This window comes from Anabrus simplex, chromosome X (genome assembly GCF_040414725.1).
Source record: "Anabrus simplex isolate iqAnaSimp1 chromosome X, ASM4041472v1, whole genome shotgun sequence".
Classification (NCBI taxonomy): Eukaryota; Metazoa; Arthropoda; class Insecta; order Orthoptera; family Tettigoniidae; genus Anabrus; species Anabrus simplex.
Window position 1 is genome coordinate 222,151,043 of NC_090279.1, and position 23,246 is coordinate 222,174,288.

The 23,246-nt window shown below is 38.4% G+C and overlaps 1 protein-coding gene across 9 annotated transcripts in view; it reads left to right on the forward strand.

Annotated features, from left to right (window-relative positions):
* The window catches only part of Mhcl (Myosin heavy chain-like), a 399,178-nt gene extending 392,538 nt beyond the window's left edge, over positions 1–6,640 (forward strand). For 8 of the 9 annotated variants that reach the window (XM_067159638.2, XM_067159641.2, XM_067159640.2 and 5 more), the window contains 3 exons: positions 1,582–1,916; positions 2,390–2,509; positions 6,095–6,640. In XM_067159638.2, coding sequence (XP_067015739.2) covers positions 1,582–1,916; positions 2,390–2,509; positions 6,095–6,152 — 513 coding nt within the window. In that variant the 3' untranslated portion in view covers positions 6,153–6,640. Of the gene's footprint in view, positions 1–1,581; positions 2,011–2,389; positions 2,510–6,094 lie in introns of those variants that run through there. The other variant, XR_010861825.2, reaches the window with a different exon arrangement.
* The last annotated feature ends 16,606 nt before the right edge of the window (positions 6,641–23,246 follow it).

A 23,246-nucleotide genomic window follows, 5' to 3' on the forward strand; every position in this document is an offset into this window, starting at 1 on the left:
GTAGCTGATGCCATCACTATGAGTCTAATTGTGCAATACCTTCTTTAGTACTTAAATTAGACTCCTTTCACTGTCACTAAAATCATGATCTTTGAAAGTTGCCATGTTGCTAGGCAACTCTATTACCAAATAACCCTTGAAGCATTCCAAGGATTCGTCAATGGATGGCAGCAGTGCACTCTAGCGCCACTTCAGGTCGGTGTAACCAAGCAGTGGAATCATAGCCAGAGAGATTCTTGTCAGATGTGCCGCGACATAGGATCTATGTGAGAAAATTCCGAAGTTGGGGCTGCCCCATCACGAAAGTAGAAAAGCAAAGCAAAGTCATCTCCGTACAGGCTGTAACCTCGGCACTTGGTGAGGTACGGTGGTTAGCTCTATGCCACGTGCCTTTGCCGCAAGGAATTAACCTTGTTCTCATTTTTGGTGTAGGCTGAGTGAACCTCGGCCATGTGCACCTCCGGAAGTGGAAATCATGTTTCTTAAATTTTTCAGCTTCCTGACAGGGGATCAAACCCACATCATTCCGGGTGACCCGAGCACACCTTTACCATCTCAGCCATGTGAGAGCTACGTCACCACAGTATCTTATTTCCTTCACTCATCACAGCTCATATATGAGTGGTGCTAGGCTGTAGGATTCTCTGCACTGTATTCTTTTAAAAGAACTTGCCAGGATTTCCTTTTAGGTGTGTAGCCAGCTTCAATGTATGCTCAGGTGAATGTGAGAATAAATTACATTATCATTAGTATTGCCATTATTTCCCTCAGTCATCTAGTTACCATACTCGCTGGAGATTGAACGTTAAAACTCCTTGTCCACGACTTTCATCACCATCATGATTATCACCTTATGAATTTAATCCAACCTGTAATCAAGAATGTAGTTAAGTGTAAGAGCCCTCACTTTGTCACTTATAAAGGCAAAAATAAATAAATAAATAAATAAATAAATAAATAAATAAATAAATAAATAATGCACACCTAAGCATGCTATTCAACCAACATGTAGGCATGTACTCGTCTGTAAAATACGCAGCAAATAAAAATATATCTCAAAGGTGGATTCTAAATTCCCAGCAGATAGGAAATCATTCTCATGTACAAGCCTCCTCTTCCTTCTGTTAACCTTACTTAAGTTACATCCACAGTCATACTTCTTTCATATCTCTGCATCTTCATCTGCAGCGAGCATTACTTTCATATCCCCTGCACCGGATCACTGAGCACGAGCTCTTCGTCACATCTTAGGTAGTTAAAATAATGCAGTGATCTGGCCTAATTCATGCATTACAGTGATCTTGCTTGTCACTAGTGAGAACATCCATGGAGTCATGGCCAATATTAGAGGCAGGCAAAGGACTGTCGACTATTGTGTTCTTGGTGTTGGAAGAGAGGTGTAACTTTGGAGTTATCTCACCGGTAGGAGGAGAGATATGAACATCGTCAAACAAACCTCTTCCCCCATCATAAAGAAACTATAACAATGTTTTCTCTCTCTCTCTCTCTCTCTCTCTCTCTCTCTCTCTTAAATATTCAAATTGGGATGGATTCTTATTTTATATGGCTTTTGATTTCTAGGTCCAGATAACTCGACTGAAGGAGGCTGTGGAGAAGCTGCAGGACGAGGCTGCAAGTGCAAGGGCCAAGGAGCAGTTGGCACAAGATAACGCCCGTAAATTGCAACGAACGCTACGAGAACTGCGAGAGGAGCACACCAGCGCTACCGCCCGAGAGGCCGAGGCTCAGCAGCGGCGCAGAGATATCGAGAAGCGTTTGGAGACCGCAGAAGCCGAAGCCTCTGCCGCGCGGGGAGATTTGCGCCTGGCACTCACTAGGATAGAAGATCTCCAGTCCGCTATGCAAGGAGAACTGGAGGACGACCTCAGCAACAGTGACGGAGAAAATTCGGAAAGGTGAGCCTTCTTGGGCTCTTCAGTGAAGTGTTCTTGATTGAGACAGTGAAAAAGAAATAACTTTCTGTGTAAACAAATAGTGCACCAAGTATTTGTAAGTTTTGATTCATCATAGCAACTGTAAGGAGGAGTTCAACAGTGACACAATGGAACATCTTGACATTTTTAAATACTTCCTTGGCAATAAACCCAGCATCTAGACTAATTGGAGGAAGTACATTATGTCTCGTACCAAGTATTGCTAAATTTATTTTCCTGGGATATTTTAATTAGTCAAACTGGATGATTACAAATTACAGTAATTGTGATATGCTATTCAATATACGCTTGTAACTTTTGTCAAAACTCATACAGCTTATAGCAGGTAGTGGGCTTTGAACTCCTCTTATGTTTAAAACTAGTGTTTTTGCTACCCTTCACCATCCTCTTATTAACTGGAATGTCCCGTAACCGCGTTGTTTTCTCTACGTTAGCGACCACGAGAGTGAGGGTTCCGACGAGTCCATCAACACCTTCCTGGCCAACCACAAAGTACGGGTGAACTCGACCCCCCGAGCGGCCAGGCCATCCTTTGAGTTGGACATCACCTCGAGGTAAGTTTGTTTCATCAAACTGAATTATTTAAATACACAGGAAGAGGAGACACATATTGACAATTGAAATTTATTCCTCTTCCACCTCTTTCAGTACTTCACAATTCTAGCCAGTGTAAGTCCCTTTGGTGGAAAAAATGTCACCATCAGAATGTTGCTGGGAGAAGTGGTAGTATACAATTTGTGGTCACTAGATTGCGTGCCACAACCTGATTAAATTCCAAACCTCTCTGCAGTGTTCATATGGAGTGTGGGCATATGTCTGTCGGATGGAGACACCTATGGTCGTCACAACACTTCTGGCACTAAAAGCCACAATCCTCCCTACAGCCCTTGAGGAAGTGTGGGGCTGAATGACTTTACAGTAAAATGATGTGCTCTTAGTTATGATGGATTCCTTTTTTACAAAGCAAATTTAATATGTCCTCCTGTTCATTACATATATATCTCCATCTTTCGATAGAGTAATATTGGCCATACATGTTTCGGCTCATTTCAGCCATCTTCAGTGACGAAAAGTTAAAATTTACATAGTTGATGTTAAAAGAATATGTTAAAATACAATGAAGAAAAGAATGGAAAATAAATGAGACATGATAGATTTAAAAACAATGAATAATAGTAGCGAGGTTGTGGACCTCTTAGTCTAAATTTACAGTATGTTACAATTGAAAACAAGGACGAATACACTGTGTTAAAATTTAGAATAACAGTCTGTTTCCGTTGAGTCACAATCCCAAGTGATCAAGAGGGCAGTGAGAAAATTGAGGAAACTATGTTTGTAGAGAAAACAGATGCCAGGTAAATTGTGAGTGACTCAATGTGGATTAAATCTGTAATGGAAAAATCAAATGTGTGTGAGAAACTTGGGCTATTGAGTAAAATGAGTGTGAAATAACTTTAAACTTATTTATTGAGCAGTTGCCCTCCTGAACGACATGACCTTCACAATTTGGCGGCCCTTTTTCACTGCTAGTGTCTGCTGCTGGCTCAGCTGTGTTTACGAGGATGGGAGGAGTGAAGGGGGGAGGGGAGGGAGGAGCTGAGCTGGAGGGCAGAGGGGGAGGGGTATTGAGTTGGAGAGGTGGAGGCAGGGTTTGTTTTTGTTATAGAAGTGTTGACAAATATATGGAATGAAAATTTCAAGTAGAATGTTATTTTTTTCGTTGATTTCATTTAAATTATGGGAAGGGTTCCTAAATTGATCTATATTCATGAAGATGCTCTCGAGAATGTTGAGCAAAGTACCTTTTTGCTCATAATGCAAGATCTTAAAATCTTGATCTATTGTAGTATAATCGTGACTGGAATCTTGATGTTCACTCATGGCTGAAAACCGATTGTATTTGAGAGCGTTGCGATGTTCGGTGTATCTTATGACAAAACTGCGGCCTGTTTGACCAACATAGCTCGAGTTACAGAATTGGCATTCTAATTTGTAAACTCCGGAATTCAAATATCTATTATTATTGTAATTATTGTTGTAATTATTGTTGACAGTATCTATAGTTGGTGCGGGCGGTTCTAACCTCTATTTTGATGTCGTGTTCTTTAAAGACATCAGAAATTTGGTAAATGCTACTACTATTGAATGTGAAAGTGGAAAATTTTCTTTAGGAGTGGAATCTTTTTCTAAGGTAGTGTTAGGTTTGCTTTTATATCTATTGATGACTATGTTAACAAAAGTTCTGTTGAAGCCATTGTATTCAGCAATATTGTACTGTAAATAGTATTAATTTCCTTTTTGTAATTCTTGTAGGATAAAGGAATACCATAGTATTGTAAGCTGCTTTCTTATGTATGTCTGGGCTACAAAGAACTCTGTTGGATGGTATTGATGATGTGGGTGGGTTTTCTGTATATATTGAAGGATAAAGTGTTATTGCAGTTGCGCGTAATGGTTAAATCCAGGTAATTGAGGGCATTATTGTTTTCTGACTGTACGGTGAATTTTATATGTGGATCAACAGAGTTGAGGAGTTCAAGTACTGTATTGCTGCTAGTAATGCAAGAGTCTTTTTTTTTTTTTTTTTGCTATTTGTTTTACGTCGCACCGACACAGATACGTCTTATGGCAACGATGAGACAGGAAAGGGCTAGGAGTGGGAAGGAAGCGGCCGTGGCCTTAATTAAGGTACAGCCCCAGCATTTGCCTGGTGTGAAAATGGGAAACCACGGAAAACATTTTCAGAGCTGCCGACAGTGGGGTCTAAAATGACAAACATATCATCCACATAACAAGCCCAATGTTGAATGGCGTTAAATTTGCCAATGATGTGAGAATGTTCTAAACGATTGATATAAATATCCGCAAGAATCCCTGAAGCCAGTGACCCCATAGGGAGACCCATCTGTTGATAATTGGCATTATTAAAAGTGAAGAAATTATTATTCAATTGTGAATTTCAGAATTTGAATACATATTTCTATTTCGCCTATACTTAATTTACTGAATTTGGAAAGGTTGTTTTAAATTAATTATATGGTATTGTTAATGGGCACATTAACATATATAATAATAATAATAATAATAATAATAATAATAATAATAATAATAATATTGATAATAATAATAATCGTATGGCCTCAGCTATCTTGTGGAGACATTTCAATTTGACGCCATCTGGCTGTCTGCTCGTCAATTTCAACATTAGTAATATCAAATGAATGAAGTGTATGGTGTTCGGATAAATTAAAGTGCTTAATTTTATTGCAAAATTCTATAGAAATTTTCACTGACATATTGGCTTGAAAATGATAGTGTGATTTAATGAATTTGTGAATGAACTGAGATAATTTATAAGTCAGACTATTTCTGAAATTGATAATGGGTCTTATGGGGACGTCGGCTTTATGGATCTTGGGTAGCGCTTTTGCTATGGGAAGCTTCGGATTCATGATGATCATTTTGGATTTTTCAAGGTCATTAAACAAAAATGAACCGTTCTTAATAATGGTTTTCAGGTCTCTTTGTATTTTATTTGTTGGATCTTTTTTAGAAGTTATGAAGTTATTTTCTGTGAAAAACGTTTGTGCTTTGTTGATGTAGTCGCTTTTGTCCGTGATTACAGTAGCGTTCCCTTTGTCGGCTTTTGTTATTATTAAGTCATTGTTTTTGACTTTTTTCCTTTAATTTATGGATGTTAGCTATGTGTTGAGTGTTGGGTTTAGTGGTTTGTTGTTGATTAAGGATAAGAGATAGTTTATGTTTGACTTCATATCGGACTTCTTCCTGTATGTCTATGGGTAACTTGTGGATGGCTAATTCCAATTCAGCTATGGTGGAAATTAAATTATCATGATTAGAAGGATTACCCCAATTATGTTTAGGTTTCTTGGTCAGTACTTCGAGATCGACATCACGATTAATTTTACTTATGTTCACTACAGGTTGGTGAAAATCATTTGGCTTAACGCTGTTTGGAATATTAGATTTGCTGTGTGTTGTTTTTGAAAGAACATTCCATTGAACAGGACATTTTAAATTTGCTTTGTAAAGTGAAACCCGTCAGTAGGGAATGATTTTAACATCTTGTAATGGATTCCTTTGGAGTGCTATATTACAGTATGAATTCCATTTTCCAGGTCTGTGGAAGTAACGAAGAAACCCACGGAGGCATCGGGGAAAGAGTCATTTGCGTGAAGTCCGCTGGCTGATAAGAACGGGAATTTCATTAGCCTGGGCTTGCTGAGCACGCCTTGTTCCGTTGAGGACTGCTGTTGCTGCTGCTTTGTAGCCGTCATTTCCTCGGCAGTCGTGTATGAAGAGGAGTCATGACACCAAGCTTTACAGATATGTTCTAGTTTACATATCTGTTTAAGATTTCTAAAAGTCTGATTGTATGTTCTTAGTTTGTCATCAAGTCACTAGCGCCATTTGCTCTCTATCGTCGGGCATTGAACAAGAGGAGGGTATTATTATCAACATTAGCATCTTCTGTGTCAGTTCAACTGCCTTACTTGTGTACAAGAATAAAAAGTTAAATATACGAAATATATTTATATGTTACATATATATATATAGTTGTGTGCATTTTACAGAGCCTTTCATTGTAATTTATCAACCTTCTTCACTTCTTGTCTTTGTTAGCTCAGATTCCTTTATAAATAAAAGTACATATGTTCCACGATTCTCTCTCGTTTGATTGTTTTTGTTTAAGCATCTACTGACAGTTTGTCCATTGTGAAATGGGTAAGTTGCAAGTTAGACGTGATGTACTGCATGTCAGGATTATAAGGTCCTTGAAACAACAGCCACCAGCAATGAGGACCACCAGAAGGCAGTTTGAATTCAACACTGGCAACACGTAGAATATTATGTGGGACGGCAAACATTTGGGTTCAGTTACACCAACCCAAGAAGAGCATCACATCGTGCATTAAAGTATGAGAGGAATTTTAATTGTTGACCTGAAGAGCCTGTTGTGTACTGAGTATCTCACTCCCTATCTGATGATAACATTTCTGAAACAATTCGAACACCGTTTGTAATTTAATGCATGAGGTGATGCTCTTGTTTCCTCACCACATACCCAAACTATGCATCGCCTCGTCATCCTGTACAATACTCTGAGCACAATACTAATTCACAACAAAACTCGGAGTGAGCATAGAAAGTACATAACCTATTATACAGACACATTCTTTATAAACAAGTAACATACTTTTAACATAAAAATCCACTGGTATGCAGGGACAAAGGTACATTTGGTACCTCAATTGAGGTGACACCCCTCGTCATTCAAGAGAAGAATGAGCGGATGTTCCTCGCATTATTATCAAGATATATTTCCCCTGTGGATACCCATAACGGACTATAATACACGGTTGTACAGCTTCACACGTGGTATCTGCTTTTGTTGAGAACTGACTGCAGTGCCTGATGTTGAACCATTCTGGACTTGTGCATTTCTGAAGGTCAGACATTTCTACCAGCTGCATCTTTCCGTGTCTCAAACTTTCGATAACAGCCTAAAAAATTCCTTCAAACACCGTTCTACTTCGAAAGATTAATGGTCACCACAATATTTGAGGTTGTTGCCACCATTTTCCAATTACTTCATTTTATCAATGTAAACTAGATCAATAGTGAGTGTAACTCTCCTTACAATCCTGAACTCTTCATAATATAAACACATTTGTCAGGAACCGAAATATTAAGCTAAGGAACCTTTTTGAAAGAATTTAGTGGGTGTGTTTATAAACGTGCCTCTTCCAGTTTGTTTTCCAAGATGGCAGCACGTGCCTGTAAGTGTGCTCTGCGTAATTTTAAGATTTTTGCTAGTTCAATGTCCAGTGACTGTTGCCCGCTTGATAGCCATGATAATAAAGACGAGAAGTCTATAGTGTCTGACACTGATTCAGAACAAAGCCCAGAATGAGCATAGAAAGTACCTACCCTAGTATACAGAGACATTCTTTATAAACATGTAATGGTTTTAATAAAATCACATACTTTTACCATTAAAAACCACAGGTATGCAGGGACAAAAGGTACATTTGGTACCTCGGTGTTGGCTGGCAGGGTAGGGGAGATGGTGGTATACAATTTATAATCACTAGATTGTCTGAAAAAAGACTGTATTCAATTCAAAATCTCTGCAGTGTACATGTGGAACGAGTACATATGACGCTGTTGACAGTGATTCATCCATTGGGAGGGGACATAAGGCTTTGAGCAGACCTTGGTGCTTTTTGACAGGAGTAGGCTATCACCCTCTCCCTTCCTATTATCATATGTCACATTCATTTCATGTGATTCACTAGGTCAGGAAGGGCATCCGTTTGTAAAAATTTGCTGTGGAGATTCATCTCGCTTCATACCCGACCAAGGGTTGTACAAATGTACAGTGACTCTGGCAAGAAGTGTTCCTTCTAACGGTGTGAAGGAACATGCAATCTGGTGAGTGACAAATGTGCCATAAATTCCTGGATGTGATGCGGCTGGGGCTGGCCACGCCGACCGGGATGGAGAGATGTTGAAAGATTATCGGTAGCCAGATTCTCGCTCTGGACCTGAAGAACAGGAGTGATCATAAAAATCAACTGTATGTGAGCGTGATACCTCATCTTGGAGTACTGGGGCATTAAGAAAGGCACATCAATCAATCCTGATCTGCATTTAGGGCAGTCACTCAGGTGGCAGATTCTCTATCTGATGTTTTCCTAGCCTTTTCTTAAATGATTTCAAAGAAATTGGAAATTTATTGAACATCTCCCTTGGTAAGTTATTCCAATCCCTAACTCCCCTTCCTATAAATGAATATTTACCCCAATATGTCCTCTTGAATTCCAACTTTATCTTCATATTGTGATCTTTCCTACTTTTAAAGACGCCACTCAAACAAATTCGTCTACTAATGTCATTCCACACCATCTCTCCACTGACAGCTCGGAACATACCTCATCTTTAACCAAATTAACATAACTGTCGAAGAGACATAACACCACAAGCTCTACTCAACCTCACACATTTTCCTTTCGACTTTTAATACAAGAAGCTATAACCACATCTACCAGCTAATTATAAAAATAGCTGCATTTCTGACAAGTACTTGTCCTTGCTCCTAAGTGCTTCAAGAAGTTTGGCGTATTATCTTTTCATATAAAATGAACAACTTACTACCACTAAGAGTGACTTTTATCCTAAATATTAAGCTATTATAAGCTCCTTACACCATCTCCAGAATAAGGCACCACATTTACCAAATTTTTATTTCAATGCAGCAATTTATGTATTCTTTTTGAACTTTAACTAACCACTTGTTACCACATTTAAAAACCAAGACATTCGTAAAGATCGACAATAAGGATTGATTAGAAGATTTTGTCATAAGAGTACTTATAACTACTATATTCTACTTGCTAGTCATTTTATACACATTTGTGCCTAAAACAGTATCCTCTTCTTTAGGTATAAGAACAACCAGGATCCTGATCTATCTTTCTTTCAGGTATGAGATTTTTAGGCTGATGATGCCCTCATTATGGGTGGAACATGTCCCTATATCTAATATGTTAAGAACTATTTCTTAGATTTAAATATAAAACATAATATGTATTGAACAGGTGGAATTTATAATCTAGTATTATTATTTGACTTTATTTACGTACCACTTACTTGAGCAGCTCGTCTTCTTTCTCCCAATTCTTCCCAGCGCAAACTTTGCAACATTTTTGTAACGCTACTCTTTTGTCGGAAGTCACCCAGAACAAATCAAGCTGCTATTCTTTGGATTTTTTCCAGTTCTTGAATGAGGTAATCCTGGTGAGGGTCCCATACACTGGAACCATACTCTAGTTGCAACCAGTTACCAGAGACTTAAATGCCCTCTCCTTTACATCCTTACTACAACCCCTGAACACCCTCATAACTCATAACTATCTGTACCCTTTATTTTACAATGCTATGGAAGTGCACATGTTGGCAATCAGCTATGACACCCCTTCACTGACTCATTCTGCAACAATACCAGTGTAAGTAACCTGAATTGTCGTCGGCTGTAACTCAATCCGAGTATATATAACTTCTTCCTGCATACATTGACCAGTTCAGCTCAGTTTATGGATGTGTTTACGATGACTAGACAGACCAATCCTATCTTAAAACATACGCCCACACAAATCACACTGAATGGATGGAGGAGGGCTGGGTTGTAATTGACAGAGTTTTCTTGCTTGTCGCTTGGCCTCTTGATGTCTGCGGCGTTCTGTTTCAAACAAGTTGACGGCAGTGGATGTAGTGTTCCGCCACAGTGAACGGTCCACAGTACATTCTTCCCATGTCTGTATATCTATACCAGTTGTCTTCATAATGTGTTTCAGCTTGTCCTTAAAACCCTTAAGAGGGGCTCCACGAAGTGTACTGCCGTAGCAAAGTTCACCATAAAGAATTTGGTGGGGAAACCTGGTATCACCCATGCGGTGAACATTGCCTAAAATCTCAGTTGATGAGCGATGATTGTTACCTCAATGCTATTTAGCTGCGCTTTGTCAAGAACTGCCGTGTTGGTCACATAGTCCTCCCACTTAATATTCAAGATGAATCTCATTTTCTGTTGGTAGAAGCGCTCAAGCTTTTTGATATCACAGCGAGTGTGTGTCCAAGTTTCACAGCCATACAGCAGCGTGGAAATGACAACAGCTTTGTACACCATGAGTTTGGTATGCAGTTTTAGGATGTTTAATTCATGAAGACTCTGTGCATTAACCCTCAACTGGAATCGTACATCTGTGAGACGGCTGAAAAATTTTCCAAGGCCATCCCCTCTCCTTTCCTCAGTAGGAGTGTTGTTTCCCTGCAGGGAAGGTGATGTAGCGCTAGCTTTGTTTGACCTTGAGTAAGTGCATAGTAACTTATTGCGCCGTCTGACAGACATATGATACCAGTTCCGTGACTATTGTTCGCAAATAACGTTATTCAGTGTTGAGTGTTTATTGTGATTATTGTGAGTTAATATAACACTGTTGTCACTTACAGTGCATTTAATTCCTATAAATAATAATGGAGCCAGGACCATCTCGGCGAGTTTTACGACCTAATGAACCAAACTTTGAAATAGACTTGGAGAAAGACCATGATGTGGACGACAGTGATAGTGATCCAGATTACGAGATCGAAAAGTTATCACGAAACTGATTCCGAGCAGGAAGCGGATGATAATGAACCAGTAGGTATGGATGATGGAGGTGAGCACACAGAAAGAGGTGAAGGGGACATAAATATAGGACATTCAGATCGCCATGATAATTGCTATTTTTATGGTAAGGGTAAATGCTTCCGATGGAGAAAGGCACAACCGCCTACTAATGTAAGAACACTGTGTTGCAGATTCCCGGGCTGCGACCAAGAGCAAATGCCTTAGGTAGAAAACCAGACGTTGAAGAAGTGTGGGGTCTACTTTTTACTCAAGACATTTTAGATGAGATTTTACGGTGGACAAATAATAAAATTGCTAAAATACGAGCTAAATATTCTCGAAAGAAGTTATCATTCGTACAGGATATCGACATTCTTGAACTAAAAGCATTCACATAGGGTTATTAGTTTTCACATCAATTTTCAAATCTGGCAACGAATCCGTAGATAATCTTTTCTCAGCGGATGGAACTGGGCGTGATATTTTTCGCAACACTATGGGTGGCGTGCACCAACCAAGAGTAAGTTCTACTTCTGTAGTAAAGTACTCCTGAAGTCAGCATTCAGCGACTTCCATACGGGAGTAAATTACTTCCGAAGTATTTTAGTCCTTTCAGATACTCCTGGACTAAATTACTACAAGAGTAAAATGTTGAGAGCACCATCTTGTAGTATATTACTAAAGAAGTAAATAACGCACGAATATAGGTTAGAATTCACTCTCACGTCGTGCATGGAGTAAGCTAAGTTTAGACTTGTTGACTAATAATATCGTGCCGTATATGAGAGGAAAGATGTTTCAAACGTGTTGATGGATTACTTAGATTATATTAACGATCTCGACGCAGAAAACAACGGGAAATGTAATAGTGCATAGGCCTAGAGTGCGTGAAAGGTGAGAGCCGTATAATGTGCACATGGAGAGTTTCAGGAACATTTTTGGTCTTAGGAAGGAATCCTTTACTTTCCTTCTAAAATCTACTTGGAGATCACTTACAGCTGAATTCCTGTCTTAATCTTGTTGTATCTCTCAAATGGCAGTTGCTGTGTGCCCTACGAGTGTTTCGTGCCGGAACATTTCAGTACAGTTGCCGGTGATCTAATTAACGTTTACCGCACAACGGCTGGCCATATCTTTCATCGCGTGGTTAAAGCAGTAGTTGAGGCTGAGAGGGAGGTACGCCTGCAAATGATGATTATTGTTCGGAAAATAAAAGGATATTCTTCACGTTGGCAGGTTTCCACACACCGTGGGTGCAACTGACTGTGACTGCACGCATATTCCCATTTTTTGCCCTCTCGATGACAACGGTGAACTTTTCAGAAATCAGAAGAGGTATTTATCTTTTTTTTTTTTTTTTCAAATTGCTTAACGTCGCACCGGCACAGAATAGGTCTTATGGCAACGATAGGGTAGGAAAGGCCTAGAGATTGGAAAGCGGCCGTGGCCTTAAATTACGGACCCAGCATTTGCCTGGTGTGAAAAATGGGAAAATTTTGCTGTGGATGTAGGCGATCTGTATGAAGAAACCACCATCAGTTTTAATTTTTCCCGCGTGTCCATGACTTTCTGCTTTGCTTCCGCCTTCGCTTTTAAGTCCTTCCCACTTCCACAGAACCTTAACTTGCTCTTCACTGCGTTTTCCGTCACTCGAAACATTGAATTCTTCTGTCACGGCTTTCCATGAATTTCTTTTCTTATCCAGCATCTTTATGTTGTGTTTCTTACACCCTATATCCTTTGCATAGACCGTCATTATCTCTATTAACAAGCATTTATCTTTTTCGCTTACGTTTTTGCCCCGTTTCCTATCGCACCATAACCTTATCCATTTACATTTCTTTAAAGAAGATACACGAACACAACACTACTCCGCGAGTAACGAACGCTACTTCTATAGTAGTAACTAAAAGAGTAAATTGTACTTCAACTCTCCAACGTTACTTCCGGAGTAAATAACTCCCGTAGTAATTTACTTCTGTAGTACGGACTTCTTTAGTAAATGCTACTTCCGTAGTAATTTCCTCCAAGATGGTGCACGCCACCCTATGACTAAGAAGAGGTTTTTGTTTCTTTTGGCGGCTCTACAATTCAACAACCCAGATGACAGGGAAGAAAGAAAAAGGGAGGATGTAACAGCTGCAGTATCCAAAATTTTCAAGAGATTTATTGAGAACTGTCAGCAGTGTTACTCTCCAGGTTCTACTATGTGTGTTGACGAGATGCTTGTGCCTTTCCGCAGCCGATGTAGGTTTTGTATGTTTCTGCCGAGTACGGTTTAAAGGTTATGTGTATGACAGATGCCAGGACCCAGTATTTGTATAACGCCTACATTTATTCAGGGAAAAGCAATGCCGGACAAAGAAAATAAATTGAGCATTCCCACTCAATCGGTATTGAAGCTTGTCAAACCAGTCCAGAAGACACGCTGACGCAGATCATGAAGATGGCAGTGACTTACGTGATGTTCGCATGTAATATTGTCGCTTGGAAACATTGAATAATTGGTAATTCTAAGCTAAAATTTACCGTCTGAAGCACCAGAGTGAAGCTGCTAAGTACTTTTGTAGTGAGTTTGCATTGTGGAGATTAGTGTTCATTAAAGGATCAATCTCATACCTATAACCTCATCCTGTTAGCTAACTGATAATGGCCGCCTCTGTTGATGGAGGTTGGCAAGATTTTTCTAACTCACTGAATCTAAATAATGAAAATCAGCAAGTCTCAAGTAACCTCATGAATTGACAGGATAAAGAAAGCATAATTCCCACCCGTACCGGTGAACCAGGTAACCTCATGACAACCTCTATTACTGTTCCTAACACACTTAATCAATCTCCTGACAACCCAAGGTTAAGTTACTCTGCAGCAATGCAATCCTACCCTACCAAAGATCAAGCTATTGTTATTGAATCTTGCGATGGTATTAGTATCCGAGATTATATACTAGCAATTGGAAAAGTCACTAGCCCTAGTAACATCCGATTTGTCTCAGGATATCTAATGGAAGAATATGTATCTTCCTTGCACGTCAAAAGTGTGTGGAAGAATTAATTTCAAAACATCCCAAGATTCTCATAAATAATGTTTCCTTGGAAATAAGACCTCTCCTAACTAAAAACAAACGAGTTATTCTATCTAATGTTTGCCCTGTGATTCCTAATATTGTTATTGAAGAAGAATTTCTCAAACTGGGCATTAAACTAATGTCAAAGACATCACCTATTAGAGCAGGTTTAACAATCCCTAGATTTTCTCACATTCTCAGTTTTCGGAGACAGATTTATGTTCAAAATGAAGACTTTAACAAACTTCCAGATTCACTCCAAGTCGAATATGAGGGTACCAATTACTGTATTTATTTATCCTCTGACACACCCACCTGCTTCCTTTGTAAAACTGAGGGGCACTTAGCTAGAAACTGTCCTGATAATGATGAAATAATAAATGAAGGCTCCTCATTAAATCAAAACAGTCATTCTCGTGGTAAGATCGATCTAACGGAATTTCCCCAACTAGTAGAGGATACCGTACACAAAGAATGAAAACAAACTGTCAAGAAAATATTACCTGTACTCCCCCACACTGCTACATCTACATCTCTTCAGTGTTCTCAAAATCAAAACTGTGGGCCTTTACCCTCAGTCGAAACGACTCTAACCTCTCTTTTGGAATGTCCTCAAGACCCCTCATGTGTTCATCATGCTGGATCAAAGAGACCAATATCACTATCTAGCAGTGAAACTACAGGCAGAAAAGACCTTGATTTTAAGTAACCTCCCCTAACAACTGAACCTATGGCAAGTGAACAGGCAGGGAAATAAAGACAAAAGAAACTTAGAGGAAACCAAAGACAGAAAAAGAAAGCACAAGTATTAGTGATATGCTTAAGCCAATTAAGCAAGTTCTAGAAGCCAACCCTCACTCCTTTCCCTCAGTTTCTTACAACTCCAATCGTTTTTTGAAAACAGTATTGGAGTTAATGACATAACAACAGCTTCCAATTACACCCAAGATCTAGAGGGTTTAGCCCAAGCCCTTCAAAAACTATATCCATACTACACTGAAAAATCCACTAAGAACAGGAGTACTCGAATAGTCAAGAAACTGCTTAAGGCTAGCAGTGAAAACCGAGGTGAAGCAATTAACAGTTTAGTTCCAGATTACTCCAGCGATGACTCTACTTCCCTCACATAATGATGATAAAATTCCCTCTACACCTGTTTGTCTTTCTTATGACTATAACATTATTTCAATGGAACCTCAACAGTTTTCGATCACAGCGGGAGTATTTACAACTTCTTCTAAAAAAAACATCAGCCTTCAGTTGTCTGTCTGCAAGAAACTAACTTTAGAGACAACTTTGTTTCCCATTTAAGTCAGTTCAACGTACATTATAAAAACCGAATTAATCCAAATCATGCAAGTGGAGGCGTAGCTACTTATATTAAAAATAATTTACACCATTAAGAGGTTCCTTTAACTACTGATTTAGAAACAGTTGCAGTTTTATTATACCTACCACAAGCTATATGCGTATGTAATGTTTATTTTCCTACGAATAGTACATCTCATGCTGATGATTTAAGAAACCTAATACACCAACTACCCAAACCCTTTATTTTGATGGGTGATTTCAATAGCCACAACAGTTTATGGGGTAGTCGCAATACTGATGCAAGGGGGAAAGAAATAGAGAAGATACTAGATCAATTTACTCTATTATTGAACTCAACTGCTCCAACCCGTTTTGATATAGCACACGGAACATACAGTAGCATAGATTTAACTATATGTAAGCCAGACATAGCTGCACTATTAAGGGGATCGGTATAGTAAACAACCATCAAAATTTGGACATTTTAAATATATTTTTTTATCAGCTCCTGCTGTATGGACAACAACGAAGCTTTCTAAATGAAGCATACTGCATGTTTACTATACAACCTTATATCTCAGAAATAATTTTGGCATCATCAAACTCGCTAATTAATTATTCAAAATGGTGGCTCTTTGTGTGTCTCTGCTCACCGTTTCCTTCATAGCTGGGCCATTTATCAATATATTAATGTTCTGCTTTTTTAAATGTACTGATTGAAGTTACAGCTACAAAACTGACCACTTCCAGAACTACATTTGCAAAATTAGTATTTTTAATTTTGTGTTACTTAAATATTGAATATTTTGGTCATTATTTTTGCATGTTGATATTTTTTTTCCAAACAATTATCAACCCTAGACACATGAGCTTGGTCAGTTTTGTAGACCCTATCACTAAGATCATGAGAGAAAAGTGGCAATTTAATACATCGTATAATTTAGGAATTACAAGGGAAATGGTTTTGAAAAATATAGTTTTGAGAAAATGAGCTGCAAAGTTATCTGACCGCTGTAAAGACACAGCAGCCTTCCAGTGGCTGCTAAAATGCTCCTGGGGCATAGGATGTTCCCTCTAAAGCAGTTTTCTCAGCTTCACTTTCCAGTCTTAATCTTCTTCTGCTTTGTCTGGCCTCTTTTGTGGCTTCTCGAACGCTTTTTTCACCAGACTTTATATGCATCACATCCTCTTGTATCATTGCATGTTCACAAAAGACACCAGGGTTCATGCCCATTTTTTGCAGCACAGCCAACCTACTCTTCACTCCATCATTAAATGTCATAACTGCATCGTTTGTAGCAATCTTCACAATTGTCTTTCCAGAGAATCCAGTTTTTGGGCACATTAGCATTCTGTGTATAACTTCCCAAACACCTTTTCAACAGTTCAGTAGCAACTAAATCCTTGAAAACAGGCTTAATCACATCCATAACAGCTGAAGGTAATGTGTTTTTGTGTTTGTATTCATGAACTGTGCCTGCAGTGACAGCTCGCTGGTACGGGCACCAGGAATTATCTCCTTTTGGGCAGAAGTAATGAAGTGGATTTTCATCAGATGAGCTCTTATGGTACCAAATAGCCCAGACAGCAGTTCTCATATCATTTATTGATGTTGAATTACTTCTTATAGCATTTCCGTAGTAGGTCGTCAGAGTATTTATTGCAGAATCTGTCAGTCTGTTTTTTCCAGACAGTAATTTGCCATCTGAAAGTTTCTTCCCCTTGAATTCTTTCTTCAGATTTCTCAGTCGTGTGCCCATACGTTTTTGAACATGACCAACACATTCAGCTTTGCTGATTGATACATCAGGACCATATGGTTGCGTATCTGACACAGCTTTGAATGACTTTGTGTCACCATCACCAATGTATGTTATGTTCCGTACGCCGTATCTTATCTCAGAACGTTTGAAGATCTTCTTCATCTCTTCAACCTCCATGCCACCTGCTGTTCCTTTATGATTAACTAAACATTCAGATGCATGACTCTCAAACCACTCTGAATATTCTGGAGTGTTCTTCTTAGTTTTCCATGTTTCACAACTCTGACAGTAAGAGGAAAGTATCTTTGTGTCAAGAACTTTCCCTGATTTACTTCCAATAATTGTACATACACCAAATAAAGATGAGTGGCCCCGAGTCAGCCATGTACCATCACATGACACTGCCAAATCTTTACTGTTACTGAGAGAAACCTCTTCTTCAGTAGCCTTCAACATTGATTCCCTCTTCACAAGTTTTGTGGCACAGTTAATTTTATTGTTTATGATGTTATGTGTACTTCTCCGCACTGGTGGTCTCATATCATTAAGCCACAAAACATGTTTAAACCTGCATGACCTTGACCTATACATCTCATTGCATACACTATTCTAGCATTAATAGCATACACACTTGTTCTTCTACCAGTCTTGGAACTGTTGCAAAATGAGCCAATATCCTCACAGTTCTCACACATAATTACTACTTTACAACATTATGCACTGTAAAACTGATAATTCCTCCATATACACAACGTAGGCATTTTTCTAGTTCTGGAAACATTAGTTCAACATCAAAAATCACATTTCCTCTCAACTTATCACTCTCACTACTCGGGGAGTTACTTGAGGTTGAACAAGAGGTTAGTTTCCTCCCTGATGCATTGCAATTTTCATTTGGTTTTACAGCGTGTTGATTACCATGGAAATTATATTTCTTCTTCTTGTAAGCAACCTTTCTCCTTCCCATTATTATAACAAGTGCAGAAAATTCAAGCAAAATACTCGTAACAACATGAGCACATGATAAGTCTTTGTTTATGTTTACAGGACAAATGACTAACTAAAATGGCTGCAAGTATCAAAGATAAAACACTTCGCCTCCAAAGTGTATATTTGTACAAGATATTCCGCTTTCAGAACAACAATAACACGAAAATGGGCATGAAAGTTAATAGTCACTATGTGGGCGTGGCGCTATCGGCGCGCATGCCGCAGAGCTTTCTAGATGGGCTATGCAATGCCTAGCATTTTAAATCATAACTCCTAAACTAATGCAGATGTTTAAATAATTCTTTCATCAAAATGAACTAGAAGAATGCAGCTAAACATTAAAACATACTTTGAAAAATCGAATTCTTGAAAGTTGTTTACTGTACCGATCCCCTTAACTGGTCCTACAAGGAACTGACCACTTCCCCATCATAATTAACGATGATCAAAGTTCTTCAGACAGCACATCAAAACCCCAATACTGTAAACGGAATTTAAATAAGGCAAATTGGGAATCATTTAGAAAGACTGTAAATAACTATTAATGATCTAACTCCAACAAACAAATTTCTTTCTAAGCACATCAATGATATTGTTCAAGAATTCACTGAAGTAATAATTAAATCTGCTGACCAGAGTATCTCAAAAACAACTCCTATGCCTTTCAAGAAAACGGTTCCCTGTTGGAATGACTCTTGTAAAGAGGCTATCAAAAATAAAAGCCGTGCTTACTACCTATACAAAAGAAATTCTACGCCTGAAAATAAAATCAATTTTCAGAAATATCGAGCAATAGCAAGAAATACAATAAAATTAAGTAAGAAAACCTCCTGGTTAACATTCGTCTCCTCCTTAACCTCCCAAACTTCACAAAAAGTTATGTGGAATAAAATCTAAAGAATAAGTCGTAAATGCAATAAATTCTGTATTACTTCTTTAAGAGATCCAGTTGCTGGGTCAATTGTAAATGAACCTCAACAAATAGCTGATCAACTGGCTAAATCATTTTCAGAAATCTCTAGCGATAACAATTATGAACGTTGATTTCTTCGCATGAAAACAACTCGAGATCCAATAGACTTAAGTGAAACTATACCTACACCGAACTATGCTTATAATGATACTTTACAGTTACAAGAAATGGTTACAGAACTCAACAAATGCGGCAGATCTAGTTCTGGCCCAGACACCATTCCATATGAATTTTTAAAACAGCTTCCACATAGTACACTCAATTATCTACTTGCTATTTTCAACTATATATGGAGTTCCAAACTATTTCCAGATCAATGGCGTTGTGCTATTGTAGTGCCTATACTCAAACCAGGAAAGGACATTTTGATCCCAGATAATTATCGTCCCATCGCCTTGACAAATACTATGTGTAAGCTAATGGAGAAAATTGTTAACAAGAGGTTACGCTGGTATTTGGAATATATACACTTTTTTAGTGATGCACAAAATGGTTTTCGTCAAGCACGTTCAACAACAGATATCTGATATGTTTAGAATCAGAAATCCAAGAAAGTTTCCTGAATAATCAGCACCTCATAGCTGTTAGTTTAGACATTGAGAAGGCATATGACATGGTGTGGAAAGAATATCTAATTGAAACATTGATGAAACATAATATTTCAGGAAACATGCTTTACTTCATTTATAATTTCCTTAAAATCGCCGAATTCAAGTCAGGACAAATGGAACTCTTTCACATGAAGTAACCATTGACAATGGAGTTCCCCAAGGATCAGTCATCAGTGTCAATTTATTCCTCGTCACAATAAATGGCATTGTCTCCAACATTCACCTACCAGTAAAGGCTTGCCTTTTTGCCGATGATTTGACTATACTAAGTGCAGGAAGAAGTAAGTTAACTACTCAACAGTTACTTCAAGAATCAATTGATAATATCCAAAAATGGGCTAAAGTTACAGGGTTCAAGTTTTCCAGAACTAAAACCAAATGCATACTCTTCTCCAAATGTAAACATACTGTACAAGACCCTGAGCTGTACATGGACAATCACAAAATTGAAACAGTAACAACTATGAAAATCTTAGGAGTTCTATTCGACACTACGTTAAGTTGGATACCTCACCTGAAAAACCTTAAAGATGACTGCTTGCGAAGGCTGAACATAATGAAGATCCTGGCAGCAAAGAACTGGGGGGCAGACTACCAAGTGCTAATGAACACGTACAAAGCCATTATTAGGGCTAAATTAGACTATGGCAGCATTGTATACAATTCCGCAAGAATGTCTTCACTCAAAATCCTTGATTCCATCCAGTCCACAGCTCTTCGAATTGCTCTAGGAGCCTTCCGTACCAGTCCAGTAGCCAGCATTCAAATAGAAGCGAATGAACCACCACTCACAATTAGACGTAGACAATTAAGTTTGACTTACGCGCTCAAGGTAGCAACTATGAGTGAATCAAGAATTAAGTTGTATGCTTTTCCTAACAAGCACCAAGGTACACACATTAAATCAGGATCACAACCACAGCCCGTCAATGTCAGAATAGCCAAGTTCCTTGAAGAATTAAATTGAAATATCCCTCCAATACTTCTCTCAGACAACTCTCTTAATGTCCCACCATGGACTATTACCCTTCCAACAGTTAACTTTGAAATAAATTCCAGTGTCAAAGATGAAATTGACAGATCTCACTACCATCAATTATTTCTTGACATTTCTAATAAATACCCAAGGCACAATGCAATCTATACTGATGGATCAAAATGTGAGGAAAGAAATGGATGTGGGATTATATATCCTGAACGTACCATGCTATACCGATTGCCTGACTACTATACAGTCTTCTCTAACAAGCTGTATGCAATAAAGCAGGCTATGCTACATATTTTGAAAACCAGCACCTGTAATAACTCCATCATTTTTTCTGATTCAAAAAGTGCATTAAACCCAATAGAGAGTCCATCATCGAAACACATCCTTGTACAAGAAATACAACTGGTCGATGACCTTCGATGTTAGGCCCCTTACAACAACAAACAACAAGAAATACAACTGTTGTTTAACAACATCATGAAAGAAGGCAAACAAGTCATCCTTGTGTGGGTACCCTCTCATAGAGGTATTCAAGGCAATCAAGCAGCTAAAGACGCTACTTACCTCCCGCTAGGCGATCTAACAATAGCTACCCCTCACACTGACATTATTGCCTATGCTAAAACGAAATTATACCAACAGTGGAAGATAAAATGGCTTCAAACAGCAAACTCCACGAAGTAACAACGGAATCTACAGTACAACACTATCTTCACAACCTTCACAGGCAAGATCAAGTCCTAATATCTAGAATACTGATCGGCCACTTCAAGATAAATCACAGCTACCTCCTTGAGAAGAAACTGCCTCCCATCTGTACAATATGCAATAGTGTGTTGACTGTGAAGCACATCATTACAGACTGTTCACTGTATGACAAATGGCGCCAGTACCACGGTATGCCTAAGGATATTAAGGGGACACTCTCATCTCCTCACTGTGCAAACAAATTATCAAGTTTTTCAAAGACACTGGTCTGTATTCAAAAATTTAACTGTTCAGTCAAAAATACCAAAATCTTTTATATTCTTTTCATTTTTCACTCTACTGTAATTTGATGTAAATTCTACAGTTAGAAGTCGCGATAAGACCTTAGGGTTAAAGTGACTCTAAATTAACTTAATAAAAAAAGAAAAAAGACACGCTGAAATATCACCGCAGATAATTGGTTCACCTTGATTGAACTCGTAAAGGAGCTTCTGACAAGAGAGCTTACATACATAGGAACAATGAAAATAAAAAAGAGATCCCCCTCAGTTTCAGCCTAACAAGACACGTGTAGAGAAGTCTTCTCTTTATGGTTTTACAGAAACTATGACGTTACTTTCCTACGCACCAAAGAAATCAAAAGCAGTGATTTTAGTATCTTCCATGCATCACTCCATGGCAGATGATCCTGATACTGGAAATCCTGAGATGATTGCTTTCTACAATATGACGAAGGGGGGTGACGATGGGCTGGATCAGAAGAGTGCAAACTACTCATCCAATTGAAGAACTATTGTTGATGTGGGGTGTGGTGTCAATGCGTTCATTCTTCATCAAGCCTACCCTGATATTGAGATAATGCCTAGGCTTGATTTTATGAAAACACATGCCAAGTCACTGGTCTATCCTCAAATGCATCGGAGGCTAACTGAGGTGATGAATCTTCCACGTGAACTGACATTCTGCATGAGGAGGATTCTTCAGATTAATGACGAACAAGAGGAACCTGAAATGCCTGAATTCTTCGAGGTTCGTAAAACGTGCTACTTTCGTGATCCTAAACTGAAAAGAAGAACGAAGTACCCGTGGCAGAAGTGCGGAAAACCGATCTGCTTGGAGTGCGCCAAAAAATCTGTCGAGAGTGCTTTGCAGATAAATGAAAGATGTATGTGGGTGTGTGAAACATTTTTGAAGTCTAACATGTTTTTTTATATATTTTGAAAATCATAGCTATATCTGACACAAAATGTTTTGAGTTGTAGTTTGTGCTCTCCAACAAACAGTGATTTTGAACCTTAAAACTGAAATTTATGTTTTGAGTTTTCCAGTAATTTTATGTTTTATTTGTTTGTATAACACTGACATATCAGTGAAATGATCATAATAATCATATTTTCTAGATTTTTAAGAAAAACAGAAGCGTCCACATTTTTGGAGAATCATTCTAAAATTTTATTATTTTTTTCTGGATTTGTAATTTTTCTTCTTCTACCTTTTGCACTGACATGTTTGAAAACATATATTTAAAGGAATTAAGTTGAATAAATAACAAAAAATAAGAACACATTGCTTAATTTAAAAGTAAATATCTGGAGTCTGACAGACGTATGATACCAGTTACGTCACAAACACAGATGATACCAGTTTAGGGTTAACCGTCTGAATGCTGCATGAGCAGCCCCAATTC